At 54.9% G+C, this 17,110-nt stretch overlaps 1 protein-coding gene and 1 long non-coding RNA gene across 2 annotated transcripts in view; one reads left to right on the forward strand and one right to left on the reverse strand.

Annotated features, from left to right (window-relative positions):
- Window positions 1–405: 405 nt before the first annotated feature.
- LOC134430601 (uncharacterized) lies at window positions 406–4,603 on the forward strand. Its single transcript, XR_010030855.1, has 3 exons — window positions 406–1,496; window positions 2,156–2,207; window positions 3,609–4,603. It is a non-coding gene; the product is annotated as an uncharacterized LOC134430601 (long non-coding RNA).
- A 1,821-nt stretch (window positions 4,604–6,424) lies between these two features.
- Window positions 6,425–17,110, reverse strand: part of DSCAML1 (DS cell adhesion molecule like 1) — a 102,682-nt gene continuing 91,996 nt past the window's right edge. The window contains exons 21-33 of the mRNA XM_063178379.1: window positions 16,077–16,230; window positions 15,692–15,809; window positions 15,439–15,602; window positions 15,150–15,248; window positions 13,354–13,542; window positions 12,426–12,713; window positions 12,181–12,336; window positions 12,040–12,070; window positions 11,576–11,694; window positions 11,298–11,450; window positions 10,910–11,104; window positions 10,222–10,533; window positions 6,425–7,290 (exon numbers count right to left, since the gene is read on the reverse strand). Of these exons, the coding sequence (XP_063034449.1) occupies window positions 6,839–7,290; window positions 10,222–10,533; window positions 10,910–11,104; window positions 11,298–11,450; window positions 11,576–11,694; window positions 12,040–12,070; window positions 12,181–12,336; window positions 12,426–12,713; window positions 13,354–13,542; window positions 15,150–15,248; window positions 15,439–15,602; window positions 15,692–15,809; window positions 16,077–16,230 (2,430 nt within the window). The 3' untranslated portion in view covers window positions 6,425–6,838. The remainder of the gene's footprint in view (window positions 7,291–10,221; window positions 10,534–10,909; window positions 11,105–11,297; window positions 11,451–11,575; window positions 11,695–12,039; window positions 12,071–12,180; window positions 12,337–12,425; window positions 12,714–13,353; window positions 13,543–15,149; window positions 15,249–15,438; window positions 15,603–15,691; window positions 15,810–16,076; window positions 16,231–17,110) is intronic.

The raw sequence follows: 17,110 nt of genomic DNA on the forward strand, positions 1-17,110 counted from the left end.
CTGTCTCTGGGCTCTCTCATGTTTTCTCTTGTCAAGGTCACTTCTGGCAGTTCCCAAGACCACTTAAGCTCGCTGGGGCTTTGTTACCATTATTCTTTTAAGTATCTGGACAGGGTAGCAAACGCAGAGGCAGAGAGAAGAAAGCTGAAAACCAAAACCACAGAACGCAAACAAGGCATCGCTCTGGCAGCCTGGCACCTGTGAAAGATGTCTCACTGCAGCTTGGCCGGGGCTGCTGCTTTCCCCTGGCTCTGGGAGCAGCCAGGAACTGTCCCAGCAGCGTGCTGGGTGCTGTGGGGCCTCTGAGTAACACTCACCAGGAGCTAGGGAGGCTTGGTGATGTGTTCTTCCCTTTCTCCCATCTCCTGCTTGTCCTGTGGGAGCTGGGGAGGCACAGGGGGAACAGGTGTGCATCAGGTGGGGAGCAGGGTGGGCATCAGCTGCTTGGGCACAGGTGGAGGCTGGTAGTTTCATCCTCAAAAAGAAAACAGACCACCACCAGGCTTTTTTTGCCCCAGTTGCTGCTGTGCCTGAGCTGCACTGGTGTCTGTGCCCTCTGGAGAGCTGGATAGGAGCTCTGGAGGCAGCACAGTGTCCAGGCAGGCACTGCTGGGGACAAGGCTCCCACCCCAATGCTGAGCAGTTCAGGGAGGTTCTGGGACATCCCAAATCCCAGCTGGAGTGTGGAATCCCCCTGGGTGGTGGTCCCCAGGGAGCAGGTGTGGGCTGGGCTGCCTGTCTGTCCCTGATCCTGGAGCAGAGGATTTGCCTTTCCTGGAATGCCAGCGCTGTCTGTTGGAGAAACTCTGCGATTAGGAGAGCAAAAGGGCAGGGCCTGATTACTTCACAGGCCGAGCAGGGCTGTAAGCTCATTAAGGGGCTTGGCCTGTGCCTGCCCGGGGAGGCACAGCTCAGTGCTGCTGCTGGAGGTGCTGGAGTGCTGCTGGCAGAGCCCCCCAGCCCTGGCCATGCTGGGCACCCTGATGACAGCGCTGTTCTTCGTGGTGAGGGTGGTCAGGCAGGTGAGTCCTCCCAGAGGGAGCTGCAGTGCTGTGCTCACCTGCCTGGGGCGGGCAGAGGGGGCAGCAGCTGCTGCCTGCCCTGCTGGGAATGGCTGCTGTGCTCCTGAAGCGCCAATGCTGGCACTGCTGTGCTCCTGAAGCGCCAATGCTGGCACTGCTGTGCTCCTAAAGCACCAAGGCTGGCACTGCTGTGCTCCTGAAGCACCAAGGCTGGCACTGCTGTGCTCCTGAAGCACCTGGGCAGGAGGGTGGGAGCGCTGTGGGGTCAGTGTGGGTGGGGAGGGCTCGGATCTCTGGTGCTGAGCAGCTCTTTCTGTTCCTCTCCTGTGCTCTTCCCTGCTGGAAAACCTTCCCCGTGTGCAGCTGGGGACCAACCTGTTCCGTGAGGAGCCCCTGCCCTACCTGGTGTACCAGCCCCTGCCCTGGCAGATCCAGTGCGTGTCCCAGAGCCGCCGCACCAGCCGGGACAGCGAGGTGAGGGAGGCTGGCACAGGGAGGGGAGGGAGGATGGCACTGCCAGGACAGCCAGGGGAGGCTGCTGGCACTGCCAGGACAGCCAGGGGAGGTAAGGGGTGCTGGCACTGCTGGGACAATGAGGTGAAGGATGCTGGCACTGCCACTACAGCTGGCTCGGGGTGGCAGTGCTGCTGCAGGGGCAGCTGTGAACTTGGCAGCCTGCAGGTTTAGGTAAGGGGGAAGTGTAATGCCAAGAGGGCAAGGTAAACTGGAAAATGTTGGAGAGGTATTTGCGGACAAATTCAAGCTTATTTTATAAATGGAAATATCCCCTGGATGACCTGGCAGCCCAGGAGCTGCAGGCTCATGTTGTAGGGGCTGTCTCCTTACTGGTTTGAAATGCAGATCCAGTGAGGACAGCCTGTGCCAACATCCATCCGTGGGCTGCAGCATCTCACAGCTCTGGGTTTGGATGCAGAGCTGTTTCCTGCCTCTCCTTGGAGGTCATTTCATAAATGCAGATGAATTAATCAGTGCTCTTTAAGGGAACAGCAGTGAGCATGTTGCACTTCCCTAAAGGGAATGGAGAGTGCAAGGGTTCCTGGCTGGCCTGAAAGGGACTGCCCTCACTGCCTCTGCCTGGGGTAGAACTAACTTTTATTTCTCTACCTTCCTAGAGAGGCAGGAACTCCCGGCACAACAGCATCTACTCGCTTTCTGGAGAGAAAGGTGAGTGTGGCACAGGTGGCAGGCAGGGAAAAACCCCAATAAACACAAGGAACAGGTGGAACTCGTGGCTGGGACTGTGGGTGCAGCAGAAGAGCAGGCATTGCTGTACCTGCATCCTTCTTGGTGTCTTTCTCCTTCCTATCCTTCTTGGCCTCTTTCTCCTTCCCCAGATCAGTCTGTGACACTGTTAAGGGGTATTTGATGATGAGATATTTGTTAGTGTGTGCAGCATCAGCCAGTGAAGGTGCCAGTGCTGCAGGGCTGAATTTAAAACCCCAATGTGTCTGTGCAGAGCCCAGCTCCCCTGGAAACCTGCCCCATGACTCACCTGGGGCCGTGCTGTCCCACAAAACAGCCCCTTTCTCCTGCTTCTGGGAAAACCGCCTGGCATTCCCCCTCCTCTCTTTGGGCCTGTCTCGAGGCCCTGCAGTGCTCAGCAAAGAGGATTTGAGCTTTTCTATTCTCAGTGCTGAGCGGATCACGGGCTGGGGGTGCCACCCTCCCCACGGCCAGGAGCTCTGCCCAGCCTGGCTGGGCTGGGGCTCACTGCAAGCAGGGGCAGCTCTGGGGGTACCAGGGCCGGGGGCAGGTGTGGGGGTGCTAAGGGCAGGTGACCCCCTTGGGCGGGTGTGGGGGTGCCAGGGGCAGATGAGCCCCTCGGGCCGGTGAGCTCCTGGCACAGCTGCATGGCCAGGGCTCGCCCTGCCAGTCCTCAGCCTCTGCCCCTGGGCACGGCTCACAGCTGGCTCGTGTTGAGCAGGGCGGGGAGGAGCCGCTCCCTCCTTTACCCGTCCTTTTACTCTGCAGTTTCTCTGAGGCGGGGAAGGGAGCTGGGCTCAGGTGGCAGCGTGAGTTTATTCAGCAGCATCTGGCCCCAGGATTGCTGATGGCTGCTCGGGGGGTGCTCAGCAGTGACACAGTGGCTTAGAGGAGCACCGCCGAGTGCCTTTGATGCAGTTCCTGTTGAATTTCACAATACTTCCCTAATGCCACATTAGGCAGGAGTGGGGAGGGCTCCCATTTGTCAGCGTGAGAGCTTTATTGCTGCACGGGGCCGGGCTGGCTCCTAATCTTATTTGTGTGTGCGAAAGTAAGTGAGCATCCTACGTGCTGATTAAACGTGGGGAAGCTGCTGCCTTGGGGACCGGGGCTGGGTAAATAGAGGGCTTAGCCCTGCCAGGGAGGCTGGCTTTTGCTCTGCCTCCTGCTCCCTGCTCCTCCTGCCCTGGGATGTCCCTGTGAGCTGACAGAGCTGTGGTTTCGTGCTGCGAGCCCTGCAGCAAGGACAGCTGTCCTGTCTGGGGAATGGGGAGGCCGCTGACCCCGTGGGGGTGATGCCAGAGCCTGTGCAGGGCTGCTGGCACTGTCTGTGCTCGCTGTGATGCTCTGTTTGCCCCCCAGGCGACGCGAGCCCCGATGGCAGCAAGGAGAGCAAGGTCACTGACCCATCTGAGAGGGCAGCCATCACCATCCAGACCCACTTCAGGAGGTACCAGCAGCAGAAGCAGGAGAAGAAGTAGCCACAGCAGCCCCCTGCGGCCTGCCCCGTCCCTCCTGTTTGTGCGTTCTGTGTCCCAGAGGCGTTTGGGGCCGTGGTGACTGTGAGCCTGCCCCCGTACGTAGCTCCTGGTGCAGGTGTAGGTTCCCTGCCCTTTGCTGGTGCTCACAGGGAGTTCTCGGTCCTGCTCAGTCCTTCCCCAGACGGCATCCCTTGGTGGGCCAGGGCGCCCAGGTGACAGCACACCCGGCAGCCTTGGCCAGCCCTCGGGTGATGCTGTGAGCCCCAGCAGCTGTGGGGGTGGGAGGGGGTCTGCCTGTGCAGGCTGGCCCCTGCCCAGCTGGGGCTTGTTTCCCCCCAAGGACCCTCCCTGTGCCTCCACCTCCTCCACTCTGCCTCTGGAGCTGGGTGGAACAGTTGCCTTTGTCCCCTGCTCTGTGGGGCCAGCAGAGGGGTCAGCAGGGTGTGTGGGGCCAGCCTGGGCTGGGGCATTGCCAGGGGAACGTGCTGCAGGCCAGGAGGGGAGCAGGAGGAGAGCTGGGAGCTGCTTTCACCTTTCCTTGGGGTGCCCTGGTTCCAGAGCAGGCACTCTGTGTCCTGAGCGTGACCCCCCTTTCCTTCCCCTGACAGCCCCCTGGCCATGCTGGGGTTGGGTTTGGAGCCCACCCAGCCCCTGGCCTGTCCCTCTGGGGCATTCCTGAGCTTGGCGCTTCTCTGCTGATGGAGGGCAGAGCTGAGGGGGCTGTTCTCCTTCCCATCCTGCTGTGGTGAAGGGCAGGGGGCTCCCTGGGAGCAGGGGGACTGCTGGAAACTCGTGCTGTGTCAAACTGTGCAGGGCCAGGGCTTGTTCCTGCTGGGGAAGGGAAGGGGGGGATCCTTGCTGAGATGTAGGAGGAAATCTGTACCAGCCAATTCCAATAAAGTTCTCTTAATCTCTGTTAATCTGTTCCTCTTTTTATTTTGCTAATCTGCTTACTCTCGCGGCTGAACACGCTTGCCTTTTCTTGCCTCTTCTATTTTTAATTCTATTTTCCCCTTCTATTTCTATTCTAAGCCTGGGGTTGGTATTTTGGAGGTGCTGCCTGGCTGTGACCCTGGTTTAAGGGCTGGGCACTTGGTTTTCTTTAGAACCTGTGTTGTGTAATGGTTTATAGATGTTGTTATGTGCTCTGATGCCTCCCCACCAGCCTGGCTGGGGAGGGTGGTGCCCCTCTCCACATGGGATCTTCCTTGACAGAGGTTGGCTCTGAGGGGTACCTGAATAATGGCCAAAAATTATAAACAATGGGCGCAAGAAATTGTCTCAGCAGCTTGTTTCTCAAGCCCCAGAGGGGAACAGCTGCCAGGCTCTGGCCAAGGCACCTCCTGCTCTGCAGGATTCCAGGAGTTACCTTGCTTGGGAAGAACCAGATGGCAAAGGAGGATTGCTGGCCAGCGTGCCAGCAGGCTGGGAAGGGCACTGCAGAGCTGCAGTAACATCACTGTATTTGCATGTCATTTTAATTTGGGTACTCCAATTAAAAAAGAAAAAAAAAAAATCAAGGAGAGAGAGAGGTTGAAAAAAATGACCTCTGCAGTGCTTGATTATAGCTGATGAATTAAACCCTGGCAAGAGCAAAAAAAAAAAAAAAAAAGAGAATTGTACAAATCTGTGTGTAGATACTCCAACTGCTTTGGGCTAAAATAGGAAATGGATCTGTTTGTAAGGAAAGAGCTGGACCCAGCTGGCAGCCTGCATGGATGGGAAAGTAATGGAAACTTGAGCTTATAAATTACAGGAAAAAAGAAATGAAAGTGCAGTTAGTTAACTACACCTCAGACAGCACCAGAAGCTCCTCAGAAAGGGGAAGTTCTGCTTTGGGTAGCTGAGGAGTTAATAACGGCCTGAGCTGTTTTTTGCCTTCGGAGCAGGTAAGGAGGGCTGGCAGCCCTGGGGTTTCAAGTGCTCTTGTTTTCACAACCTTGTATGAAAGGGGGGAAGTAGTATCAGCATTTCTTTGGTCTGATTTTGGTGTGGCTGGTGGTGAAAACTAAAGGGAAAATAATAACAAATCACGGGGTGAGGCGGTGCTGGGTGGTTCTCTGTGCTGCCCTGTGTCCTGGGGCACCTGTGCTGACCTGAGCAGGAGGTTTTACCAGGATTCATGGAGGCAGAGACACCCGGGGCAGGGCTCTGTGATGCATTCCCCTGCTCCAGGCTGTGCTGGATCCACCACGATGCGTTCCAGTGTGACCAAGGGCAGCGAGGCTCCTTCTCCTGCTCCCAGCTGGGGCTGGGACACATCCCAGGGAGCAAGAGCCTGCCTGGAGCAGCTGCTGTGCCTCGCTGGATGCTGGAGTCGCCCTGCACTTACCAGGTGAGCTGCCAGAGCTGTGCTGTGGCTCCCGAAGGTCTGGGCAGCCGTTCACCCCTCTGGAGCTGGGCCAGGATTCCTGTTTGGCACTGTGCTTTGTCCTGGGCTGGAGCTGGACTTGGTGCTGCTCTCTCAGTGCTGTTGCACACTCCTTCTCCATGGAACTGTTTCCAGGACCCTGCTCCAGTTCCTGACCCTTCTGCTTCCCCACAGCTCTGCAGGTGGCTAATTGCCTTATTTTTCTTTAATATTCAACCCCTTCTCTTAGTATTTCTGTACTTTGGCTGTCCTGAGCTGTCCCTCTCCATCCTCCTGCCCCAGCCCTGCTCTGCCTGATTCCCTGCTCACTTCACAAACGCCCCACATATAAACATAACCTTTATTGCACACAGCGCTGGGTTTTTTTTCATAGAAAAAGGTATTAACACATAAGCATTTGCAAATTGAAGCAACTCCTGCTGTTTTCAGAACAGTAAAATAGCATGCAATGTCTCGGAGACGTTCCTTTTTTAAAACCACCGACAAGATCAGGGAGAGAAAAAAAAAAAAAGTCGCTGAGTCTTTCCTTGTGCCCCTTTCAAAATGATGTGAAATATATATATATGTTTACATATATATTATATTTTTAAATCTGTAACATCAAATTCTTTGTGCCCTGGTTTCTTTTTCTGTTCGGAGAAGAAGAAAATAGCTTCATTTATACAAAAGAGTCCGTTATGTACAAGTTTGTTAATTAAATATAAACGGCGCGGGGAAACGAGCAGCATCCGGCGTCGGCCCTACACCAGCGTGTAGGACTTGGAGTAGGCTCCGGCGCCCTGTTTTTGAGACCTGCCTACCCCCGACGTGCTCATCTCCAGCAGCGAGTCCCTGGAGCCCCCCACTTTGGAGTGCGTGGGCACCCGCGCCTCGGCGGCGGCACCGGCGGGCACGGGGGGCTCGGCGGGCACGGGGGGAGCCGGGGCCGTGCCAGCGGCGGGCGCGGGGCCGGCCGGGCCGGGCATGGGGAGAGTCCTCTGAGGTAAGGTGGTTGCGGCGGAGGCCGGGGGAGGCAGCCCCAGGGGCTTGGCGCCGGGCTCCAGCGTCATGTGCCGGGCCTGCGCGTGGTACGCCCGCGCCAGGTTGCGGATGGAGGCTTCCCGCGGCGGCACCACCGGGCACGGCTCGTGCGCGTCGGGCTTGCGGAAGAAGGCCTCCGACTTGACGTACAGCGGGAGGTTGCAGTAGTCACCTGCGAGGGAAGAGCGGGCAGGTAAGGCTCTGGAGAGACCCTATTGCCTCCCACCCTCTGGACGTGTTGGCATTGGGCTATGGAGAAGCTGTTCTGTGGAGAATGAGCTGGGCTACGGAGAACACATTGGGCTATGGAGAACATGTTCGGTTATGGAGAATGAGTTGGGCTATGGAGAAAGAGTTGAGCTATGGAGAAGCTGTTCTAGGGAGAACCTGTGCTACAGAGTATGTGTTGGGCTACAGAGAACACGTTGGGCTATGGAGAACCTGTTCTACGGAGAATGCGTTGGGCTACAAAGAGTGTGTTCTATTGAAAACGTGTTCTGCTACAGAGAACCGGTTGGGCTATCGAGAACCTGTGCTATTGAAAATATGGAGAACCTGTTCTATTGAAAATATGTTGTGCTACAGAGAACATGTTGGGCTATGGAGAACCTGTGCTACAGAGAACATGTTGTTCTATTGAGAACGTGCTGTGCTACACAGAACAGGTCCTGCTGTAGAGGGAGAACGTGTTGTGCCGCAGAGAACGCGCTGTGCTATAAAGAATGTGTCACGTAATCATCCCAAAATTGTCCCACTCCATGCACTGCAATGCCTGGGATGTGTCAAGCTCTAGTGCTCAATGCTGTACACAGTGTCCTGTAATGTATCATGATGTAATAGTGCTAATTATAATGCTGAATGTACAGTGATAGATGTTATCATGTGAGTGATGCTGAATGTACAGTGTGACAGTATTATAATAATAACAACAACGTGATGCTGAAGTTCTGACACAGGGTAGGCACAGATCCCATTCCGTAAAGGACAGAAATGCTCCTTATGCTCTGTGTCCCACCTGCACCAGCACCCAGCAGAGGGATGTGGTGTGTCCTACACCCAGCTTTACTCTGCCAAGGTGAGTGGCTGTGCTGCCACAAACCACAGCTGCTGCTGTGCTGTCTTATGGCATCATCTATAGTTAGTGCCCTAATTTAGGGGTTTTATGTCTATGTATGGATAACCTGTGTTGTTATATTGGCTGTTATCGGTGTTAGAGGGTTTTATTTCTGTTCTATTACTGCTCCCTTTGTATTCTACAGCATCACCTCCGGCTGTAGGGCCTTAATTTAAGGATTTATATGTCCATAGATGTAAAGGTCTGTTATTAGTTTGCCTTTTATATTTGCAATATATAACACCTCTAGGCATAGAGCATTACTCCTTTAATTGTATATATTGTGCAGTGTGTGCTGTAAGGGCACGTTCCTCTCTTCACAGGATGTGGAGAGAATGTATTGCAGGATCTGTGGTGTTAATATAGGATACAGCACATATAGATATGGGATTATATGTATTAGTACCTTAATTTTAGGAGTTATGGTTATATATATACAAATTTTGGTCTATATATACAAATTTTATATTTAAAAGATAAACATTATTTATATAAAAATAAATATTATATATAATAAAATAAATATTATAAATTAAATATAAAGTTATATTATATATTATTTATATGAAAGTGTACATAAATATCTATATAAATACATATCAATTTCTATAATAAAATAGAAAAGCTTTACTATATAGATATGTACATTAATCTAGATATAAATATATAAAAATTACATGTAAGTATACATAAACCTATATATAAAAGTATTTTTTTTTTATTTTATATAAATGTATGTATTTGGAAATAAATATATAAAAATATATAGTTAAATATATATAAATTATATATTTTTATATAAATAAAGCCCTGCATTATTATATTGTCTCTTGCAGGTGTTATATTGGTTTTACTATAGCACTATTGCCTTAAAACTTGTATGCTTTATTATAGGTTCTGTAAATTCCTTTTTTTTAAGGTTACAACAGTGTTACACCTAATATACTCTGTGCTACAAAACTATGCCATAAAAATATGTGGTCTAATTTGAGGAGAAAGATGATCCCATTATATTGTGTGTTATATAATCAGTAAATAAATTAACTATCAATTCCTACCTATGTATTTTTTATATATCTTCCAGGTGTTGTTCTGTTTTGAGGTAATAAAACTCATGGGGGTGGGAGATTGTCAGGGTTCTAGCACTAAGGGTAGGGGAGAAATACTGAGGAATACAAAGGAATGCTGATGAACACTTAAACAAGGGGTAAAATACTGATACACACTGAAAAATACTGACAACAAGGCAGGGAAATACTGAGAACACCAAAAAATGGGGAATGTACTGAGGGTCTGGGGCAATGCTGAAAAATGAGGGGGAAATAACAAGGAATACTGATGGATATTAGTAAATGGTAATGAATATTAAGGAAGGGGAAGGAAGAGTAAAGAATAGCCAGGGATACTGAAAAACAGGATGGAACACCAAAGAATGGAAAAGAACACTAAAAAACAACAACAAAAAAAAGAAAAATATCAATGAACGAGGACAGAACAGTAAGGATGCCAACAAACAGGAAGGAATTCTCAAGAATGGGAAGGAATAGTAAAGAATAGCCAGGGATACTAAAAATGAGGAGGAATAATTAAAAAAAAAACCATGGGGAAATATCGAGGGATGTGGAAAAAACAGTAAGGAATGCTATGAAATAGGAAGGAATACTGAAAAATGGGAAGGAACAGAAATACAGGGGAAAAAGTACTAAGGCATGGGAAGGAATACTAAGGAATGGAGAGAAATATCAAGGAATTGGGCAAAAAATACCAGAGAATGGGTGGAATACCAAGGAATGGATGGAAAGCCAACAAAAGGGTGAAATACCAAGAAATGGGGACCAATATCAAGCAGCAGAGAAAGACCATTACAGCACAGGGAGAAACACTAAGAATGCAGAGGAGTACAGGACTGGGAAGGGCTCCCAAGGATTTTGGGAAGCTCTGGGGCGCTGAGGAAGGGCAGGAACCCCCAGAGATCCCACGGGAACCTACTCTTGCTGGCGCGGTGCGGGATGGGCACGGCCACGCCCTTGCCCCGCTCGCTGTCCTGGGGCTTGGGCGGGGAGGCGGTGAAGCGGCAGATGCCGGGCTCGGACGGCGTGCTCATGGAGGTCATGCTGTCGGCGTTGTCCGTGGTGCCCGTGGTCATCTGGTCCGAGGAGCTGTCGGAGATGAAGCACTCGGTGATCTCGAACTTGGCGTGCTGCAGCTGCTCCTCCAGCTTGGCGTGCTCGTAGGCGCGCGCCAGCTCCTCGTAGGTGGACGAGGCGCTCTCCGTGGACACCATGCTGTTCCGCCCCTTGTCTGTGGGGAGAGGATGTGTCACCCACCTGTGGGCTCTCCCTGGCACGGGAATGGCTTTGTCCAGGTCATGGGAATGCCCAGGCTGTCCCTGCTGGGGTACACCTGGCCACCTTCAAGGGCAGGTTGGACGGGATATAGAGCAACCCGGTCTAGTGGAAGGGTGGAACAAGATGAGCAATAATGTCCCTTCCAAGCCTTCCAACTTTGGTTTTTAATGGTTCTATCCGTTCCCATAGCTGGGCATCACCCTGTAGAACCAAGTCATGGCTCCACAACCCCACTGATAAGTTCTGCAGTCACCCTGAGCTCACAGTTTGGGCTCTCTGTGTGCCCCAAAGCAGCAGATTGCTGCCAGGGAGGCAGTGGCCCTGCATACCTGTGTCCTGCGAGAGGCTGGCGCTGTAGCTGTCACTCTCAGTGACTGTGATGCCATGCTGGGAGCCCACTGTCCTCCAGTCCGAGGTGAGGGTCCGTGCAGGGGTGGACGCCTGGCACTTGGTGAGTGTCCACTGGCTGGAGTAGCGGTTACGGGTGCTGTGCGCAGACTTCACACTCTTCCTCGACACGGGGTCTGTGGCACAAGGGTGACAGAGTCACGGTGAGTCCCTTACACCCAGCAGGCTGTCCCCTCTCCCTGGAGCACAGCTTATCCCTTCTACCACCCCAGCCGCTGCCTTTGGGCACAGCCACTGCTGGGGGACATTACCCCACCCCTGCCCCATGAGTACAGCCCCAGCACAGCCAGCCCGGCCCCACACACTCACTGGTGCCGGGGCGGATGTCGGACATGTCGATGAGGGGCCCCGTGTTCTGGATCAGGGCTGGGTGATGCAGAGAGACGCCCGTGCAGAAGCTCTGGGGGTTCACTGCCTGGCTGAACTCCGTGTCGGTCACCGGGATCGTGGCTTTGTCATCCCCTGTGCGAGGGAAATGGAGCTCAGATCTCCCTGGCCAGGCACTGTAGGCACCTGCTGGCCCACAGTCCATCCAGGGGAGCCCAGCACTCTGGGGAACAGGGGACGGCAGCTTTGCCTGTGCTTACCCAGCTGCTTGATGCCCTCCTTGTCCTCGATGAGGAGCTGCACGCGCGGGATGTCGATGTGCAGGCGGGGGCCCTGCGGGGGCCCCTTCACCGGCGTGTCAAAGCTGCGGTTATTCTTGCTGTGAGGTGAGAGGGGACGCAGGCCCGCCCATTACCGGACAGAGCCCCGGCGGCTCTGGCCTGCCACGGGCTGGGGATTGCCACCAGCCAGCCCACCCGGGGCTCAGCCCTGCCCTGGCAAGCTCCAGTGTGGGTGTGAGACCCTCGGGCAGGCAGGAGCAGCCAGCAGCACTGGGCTGCTGTGCCACAGAGTCACTGCCACAACCCTCAGAGGTGTGAGCGTGAGAAGGTCTGAAACTCAGTGAGGGCTGTACCCGGGCTTAAAAGCAGCCACGACCAGCCCCAGCACCACCTATTCCCTGCCTGCCCACCCAGTCCCAGCCACAGGCAGGTATGAGACTCACCTGATCAGCATTTCTGCCAAACTCTTCGCATCTGTGCAGGAGACACAAAAATCAAGAAGTTTTTTGTAAGGGAGCAGTTTAGGGCACAATGAGGAACACAATCTGGGGTCCCGTGTGCTGCGCCTCTGAACCCCATCTCACCTCGAAGCCTCTTCAGCCGCTTCTCCTTCCTCTTCTTGCGGATGATGAAGAGCAGGGCCACTCCCAGCGTGGCCAGGATCACGGGGCAGGCGATGGTGAAGAGCTTCTTCACGTCATCCCCTTCCCCTTGGGCAGACTTGATCGGGGGGATGGTGCCTAGGGCACAGCAGGGGCGGGTGGGCACTCAGCATGCCAGGTGCCCCCTCTCTGGTGTCATCAATCCCCCAGCCCGTGTCCCCACTCACTGCCGTCGTAGTCCAGCGTGGCGAACTGCGCGGTCTCGTTGCCGCAGCCGGCGCTGTTGCAGGCCTTCATGCGCAGCTCGTACCAGGTGGCCTCGCGCAGCTCGGTGAGGAACACCTCGCTGGAGCTGTTGGTGCGAAGGCTCTGCCACACCCAGTTGCCCTTGGGCCGGTACTCCAGCACGATGGCAGTGATGGGGCAGCCCCCGCTGCTCCAGCCCTGCAGGTTCAGCCTGGCGTGCGTGGAGTTGATGTGCGTGAAGAGGTGCTGGTCCTTGCTGAAGGAGGGCTCTGTGGGAAGCCACAAAATCAGAGGGTTTTGGGGAAAGCTGCAAAAGGCAGGCCTCAGAGACAGCAGAACTGTGATCAGAGCTAAGCAGCAGCCATGAGATAGGTCAGCAGAAAAACTGTTCAAAAAGTAGAAAAGCGAGGGAAAATAGAACAATGGTCTGTGTATTAAGGCTTGTCTAGAATAACTCCCTAAGCTACAGAAAAGTTTATCTAGCAAGATATTAGGAAGTTTGAAGCTTAATAATGGAGCTGTGTGCATGGTGTTTTAAGGCTTACAAGCAGGTATTGTATTCGAAATAAGCAAGCATTGTTTAACCAAAGGTACATGTGCTTATAGTGGTTGGATAGAACTACTGTCAATGTGCTTTTGCTTTGTGTGATTGGTTCAAAAAACTGATAAAGTGAGTTGTAACATTAAATTCTAGGTTTGCTGCCTGGGATGTGAGCTGCTGGCATCTTCCCATTGTCATAACCATGTAATGAGACTGATGCTGAAAATTAAACAGCTCAAGGCCTGTTCCACAGCAGCCCCGTCCTGTTTGTGATTTGTAAATAGCCTCGAGCTGGCGATAGGCTCTGCGGGACAGGAGTTGTCAGGAGGGTGGGGAGGGGACCCAGGGACACCGGGGGCCAGGCTCACCTCTGCCATGGGTCTTGGCCTCGATGATCTCGCTGATGCGGCCGGCGCCCACGCTGTTCTTGGCCGCCAGCTTCACCTTGTACCACGTGCCACACTTGAGGCTCTCCAGCTTGAAGGAGCGCTCCGAGGAGCTGATGAACACGTCCTTCCACTCCTCGCTGTTGTCCACCGAGTACTGGAGCACGAAGCCTGTGGGAGCAAGGAGGGGATCACCTGTGGGCACGTGGGTGAGGGGAAGGGGTTATGGCTGGCACAAAGCTTGTGCCCACATCCAGCACAGCTTTGCAGTGCCAGGGCACCCATCACACTCCAATTCCTGCACTACTCTGCGCTCATGAGCCGTGGTGGAACCTGTCTGCTGTGCCCATCACACAGAGCCAGGCAGGAGTGTGGGCACACCCAGAATCTCCTGAGAGCTCTGCCAGCGCCCCTGGTCACACCTCGCCTGCCCCCAGCACGCCCAGGATGGCCCCACTGCTCATTTCCACACGCTGTGATCGACTGGTGCCAGGCTATAAAGGGAAAGCCGGAATTAAGCAGCTCCCTCGGGAGGCTGCAGGGAAGTTGCCTCTGTCATTGCAGACCGCCTCCTCTCCCGTGATGAGGAGTATTAGGAAGCACACTGTGTCCTGGATGAGCAAACCTGTTACACTGCCATCAACAAGGCACCTGGAGGTGGCTGGTCTGGGATTCCTGGGAGAGCAGGGGACACAGGGACAGCCCCAAGGGCGTTGGGGCATCTTGGGACAGCACATCCCTGCTGCCCAGCTGTGCTGACCAAACTTTCCTGCTGCACTGATAGATTTGGCTATTTCTGCAGGATATTTGGCCAATTCTCAAATAAAAATAGCAGGGAAGAGCAGGCTTCCTGCCTTGCTGTGTGCATAATGAGCTGCACAAGGCAGGGCTGGCAGGATGGCCCCGGTGCCAACACCACCCAGTTACCACCGTGGCAATGCCAGAGGGTTCAGGTGAAGGAGCTCTGTGAACACCCAGCTCCAGCTCGGGCAGAGCAGTGGGGACACTGCTCACACCTTCCCACCACCAGGGATTCCCTGTGGATGGTGACACCAGGAGCTTCTCAAGGCCATGGGCATGTGATTGCCAGCAGGGTCAACACCAGCCCTGGCACCCCCACACCACCCACCCTGGTGCCTGCCACTGCTTATTTATTTATTTTGTACATGCGGTGTGTTTTTAATATTTCTAATCCAATTATAACCAAATTTATCAACAGAGTCCGCTGGAGTGAAAGGCTGCTGGCTGGGGAGATTTGCTTGTAATTACTTTCATGCTTTTAATTAATTGTAAGCGAGGTCTTCTTCCTCGCTCCCCGCTCCCCCCTCCGCACGCAGCTGTTTCAACCTATAATTCATGAGATGAATCAGAGCAGAAAGGAGACTTGGGAAAGCTGGGATGCTCCTGGAGCCCTCCCAGAGCCCCCAGCCTGTCAGGGATGTGGGACAGCTCCTGCTCTGGTGGGCTCAGAGTGGCACCAAGGCCAGGAGACACGGAGCAGCTCTGGGGCTGGCCCTGGCCACCACCACCTTAGCACCCAGTGATGTGGATTCTTTAGCTGCATCAGTCCCTGCAGCTAGTCCAAAACACCTGACAAACCCCTCATCAGGGCTGGCAGCCCCTGCTCAGAGCTCAGAGGCATCAGCCTTGCTGTGGAGCATTTCTGAGGCATTTTGGAGAGGTGCAGATACAAAAACATGGCACAGTGTGAGAATGGAACCAGTCATGGCTCTGGGATGAGCTGCTGGCAGCAGCCCCATCACCCACAGCAACCCTACCTCGGATGGAGCTGCCCCCATTGTCCCCAGGGATCCAGGCCAGCGTGATGGACGATGCCGAGGTCTTGGAGACGGTCAGGCGGGGCTGGTCTGGGGGCACTAGGGAGGAGGGAAAGCCATGAGCACCTCCCACATGCAGAGTGCCCCACACTGTGCCCCCAGAAATGCCAAGGAGACCTTGCACTCATGCCTGGGCCAGCAGGAGCCCCTGGCGCAGGACAGAGCCCGGGCACAGGGCAGTGGGGATGGAGCGTGTGCGTGCAGGGCAGCACGGACGCGGAGCCCTCACCTTGCACCAGCAGGTTGATGATGATGGTGTCGAAGCCCCAGGTGTTGGTGGCAGTGCAGGTGTAGTATCCAGAGTCCTCGGCCTTCACCGAGCGCAGCACCAGCGTCCCGTTGGCCTGGATCAGGCGGTGCCCGTCCACCGTCACCGGGATGGCAGAGTCCTCGCTGCCGGGGGGACAGGGGGCACATCAGTGCATGTGGCACGGCCAGGGCTGGCACCAGCCCCCAGCACGGCTGGCAGCTCCCCTCCATACCTGTCCTTGGTCCACTTGATGGCGGGGACGGGCTCCCCGACGGAGTTGCAGGGCAGCCTCACATCCTTCATCCACGGTGTGGTGACGGTGCCTCCGAAGGAGATGATCTTGGCAGGGGCTTGGGGGCAAGCAGGAGGTCAGCCTGGGGGGCTGGCCCCTGAGGTGTACAGGCCCCCTGAGGTGTACAGACCCCCCCGAGGTGTACAGACCCCCTCAAAGTGTACAGATCCCCCTAGGTTTACAGATCCTCCGAGGTGTAAAGAGACCCGGGACCCCATCGCTGCCCCTCCTCTGCCCTGGGGTCACCCAGCCATCCCCAAGCAGACCCTAGGGCAGGGCACAGCAGCAGGGGTGCCCCCCAGGCTGGCAGCCCCCCAGGCTGTACCTTTGCCCGCAGGCTCGATGGTGACCTTCTCGCTGATGTTGCCGCGGCCGGCGGAGGTGACGGCGGCCACCCAGAGCAGGTACTGCTGGCCCCGGTTCAGGTGGGCGATGCGGTAGAAGAGCTGGTCCGGGCTGGTCTCGTACTCGCTGGGAGCCTGTGCAGGGGGGACACGGGAGCAGGGGAAGCTTCTGTGAGACCCTCAGCCCATGGCCTGGGCACAGACCCCGCAGCCCCTCGCGGGTTCATCCCAGACCCCGCAGCCCCTCGCGGGTTTATCCCAGACCCCGCAGCCCCTCGCGGGTTTATCACAGACCCCGCAGCCCCTCGCAGGTTTATCCCAGACCCCGCAGCCCCTCGCGGGTTTATCCTGAGCAGCAGCAGCTCGGCTCCGCTCACACCCCTCAATGCCGGGGAGAGCCGGCTGGTGTCGTGATTCCTCCAGGGAGCCGGGCTGCAGCCCGGGAGCAGATGGCTGAGCATCCCCGCTCCCGGGAAAGGATTCTGCCCTGGCACCACCGAGCTGCAGCAGTGCCAGCCTGGAGCCAACCCCAACTGGGATGGCCCAAACCAATGAGAGGCAAAGGGGTCCCCAAAACCCATGTGGGGTCACTGCATCGCCTGCTCCAGCCCTGTGGTGGCCCTGCAGACGGGGCTGGCTGTGTGCAAGCACCGGGGACAGTTCCCATCATAGCAGGGACAAAGTCACCCTGCCCCAAGAATGCCACGAGGGCAAGGACTGCCACCCAGCTGTGCCACCATGCCAGCAGCAGGCAGGAATGGGCTCCACGACCCCTTGGCACAGGATGGGTCCATCAAAACATGACATGGCAGGTACCTGTGTGCTCACTGTCGGCACACGTGTGCCCTTGCAGGGACATGGATGTGATGTACCCCAAAGCAGACACACCTATATGAATATTGTATAGTATACATAATTTTTTTTACCCAAATGACAGTTTTGACAAGATGCCAAGAAAACAATATCGGATCCCAGCGGTTTTACCAGTTGCTTTGATGAAAAGATTATGTTGCCC

This window comes from Melospiza melodia, chromosome 29 (genome assembly GCF_035770615.1).
Source record: "Melospiza melodia melodia isolate bMelMel2 chromosome 29, bMelMel2.pri, whole genome shotgun sequence".
NCBI lineage: Eukaryota > Metazoa > Chordata > Aves > Passeriformes > Passerellidae > Melospiza > Melospiza melodia.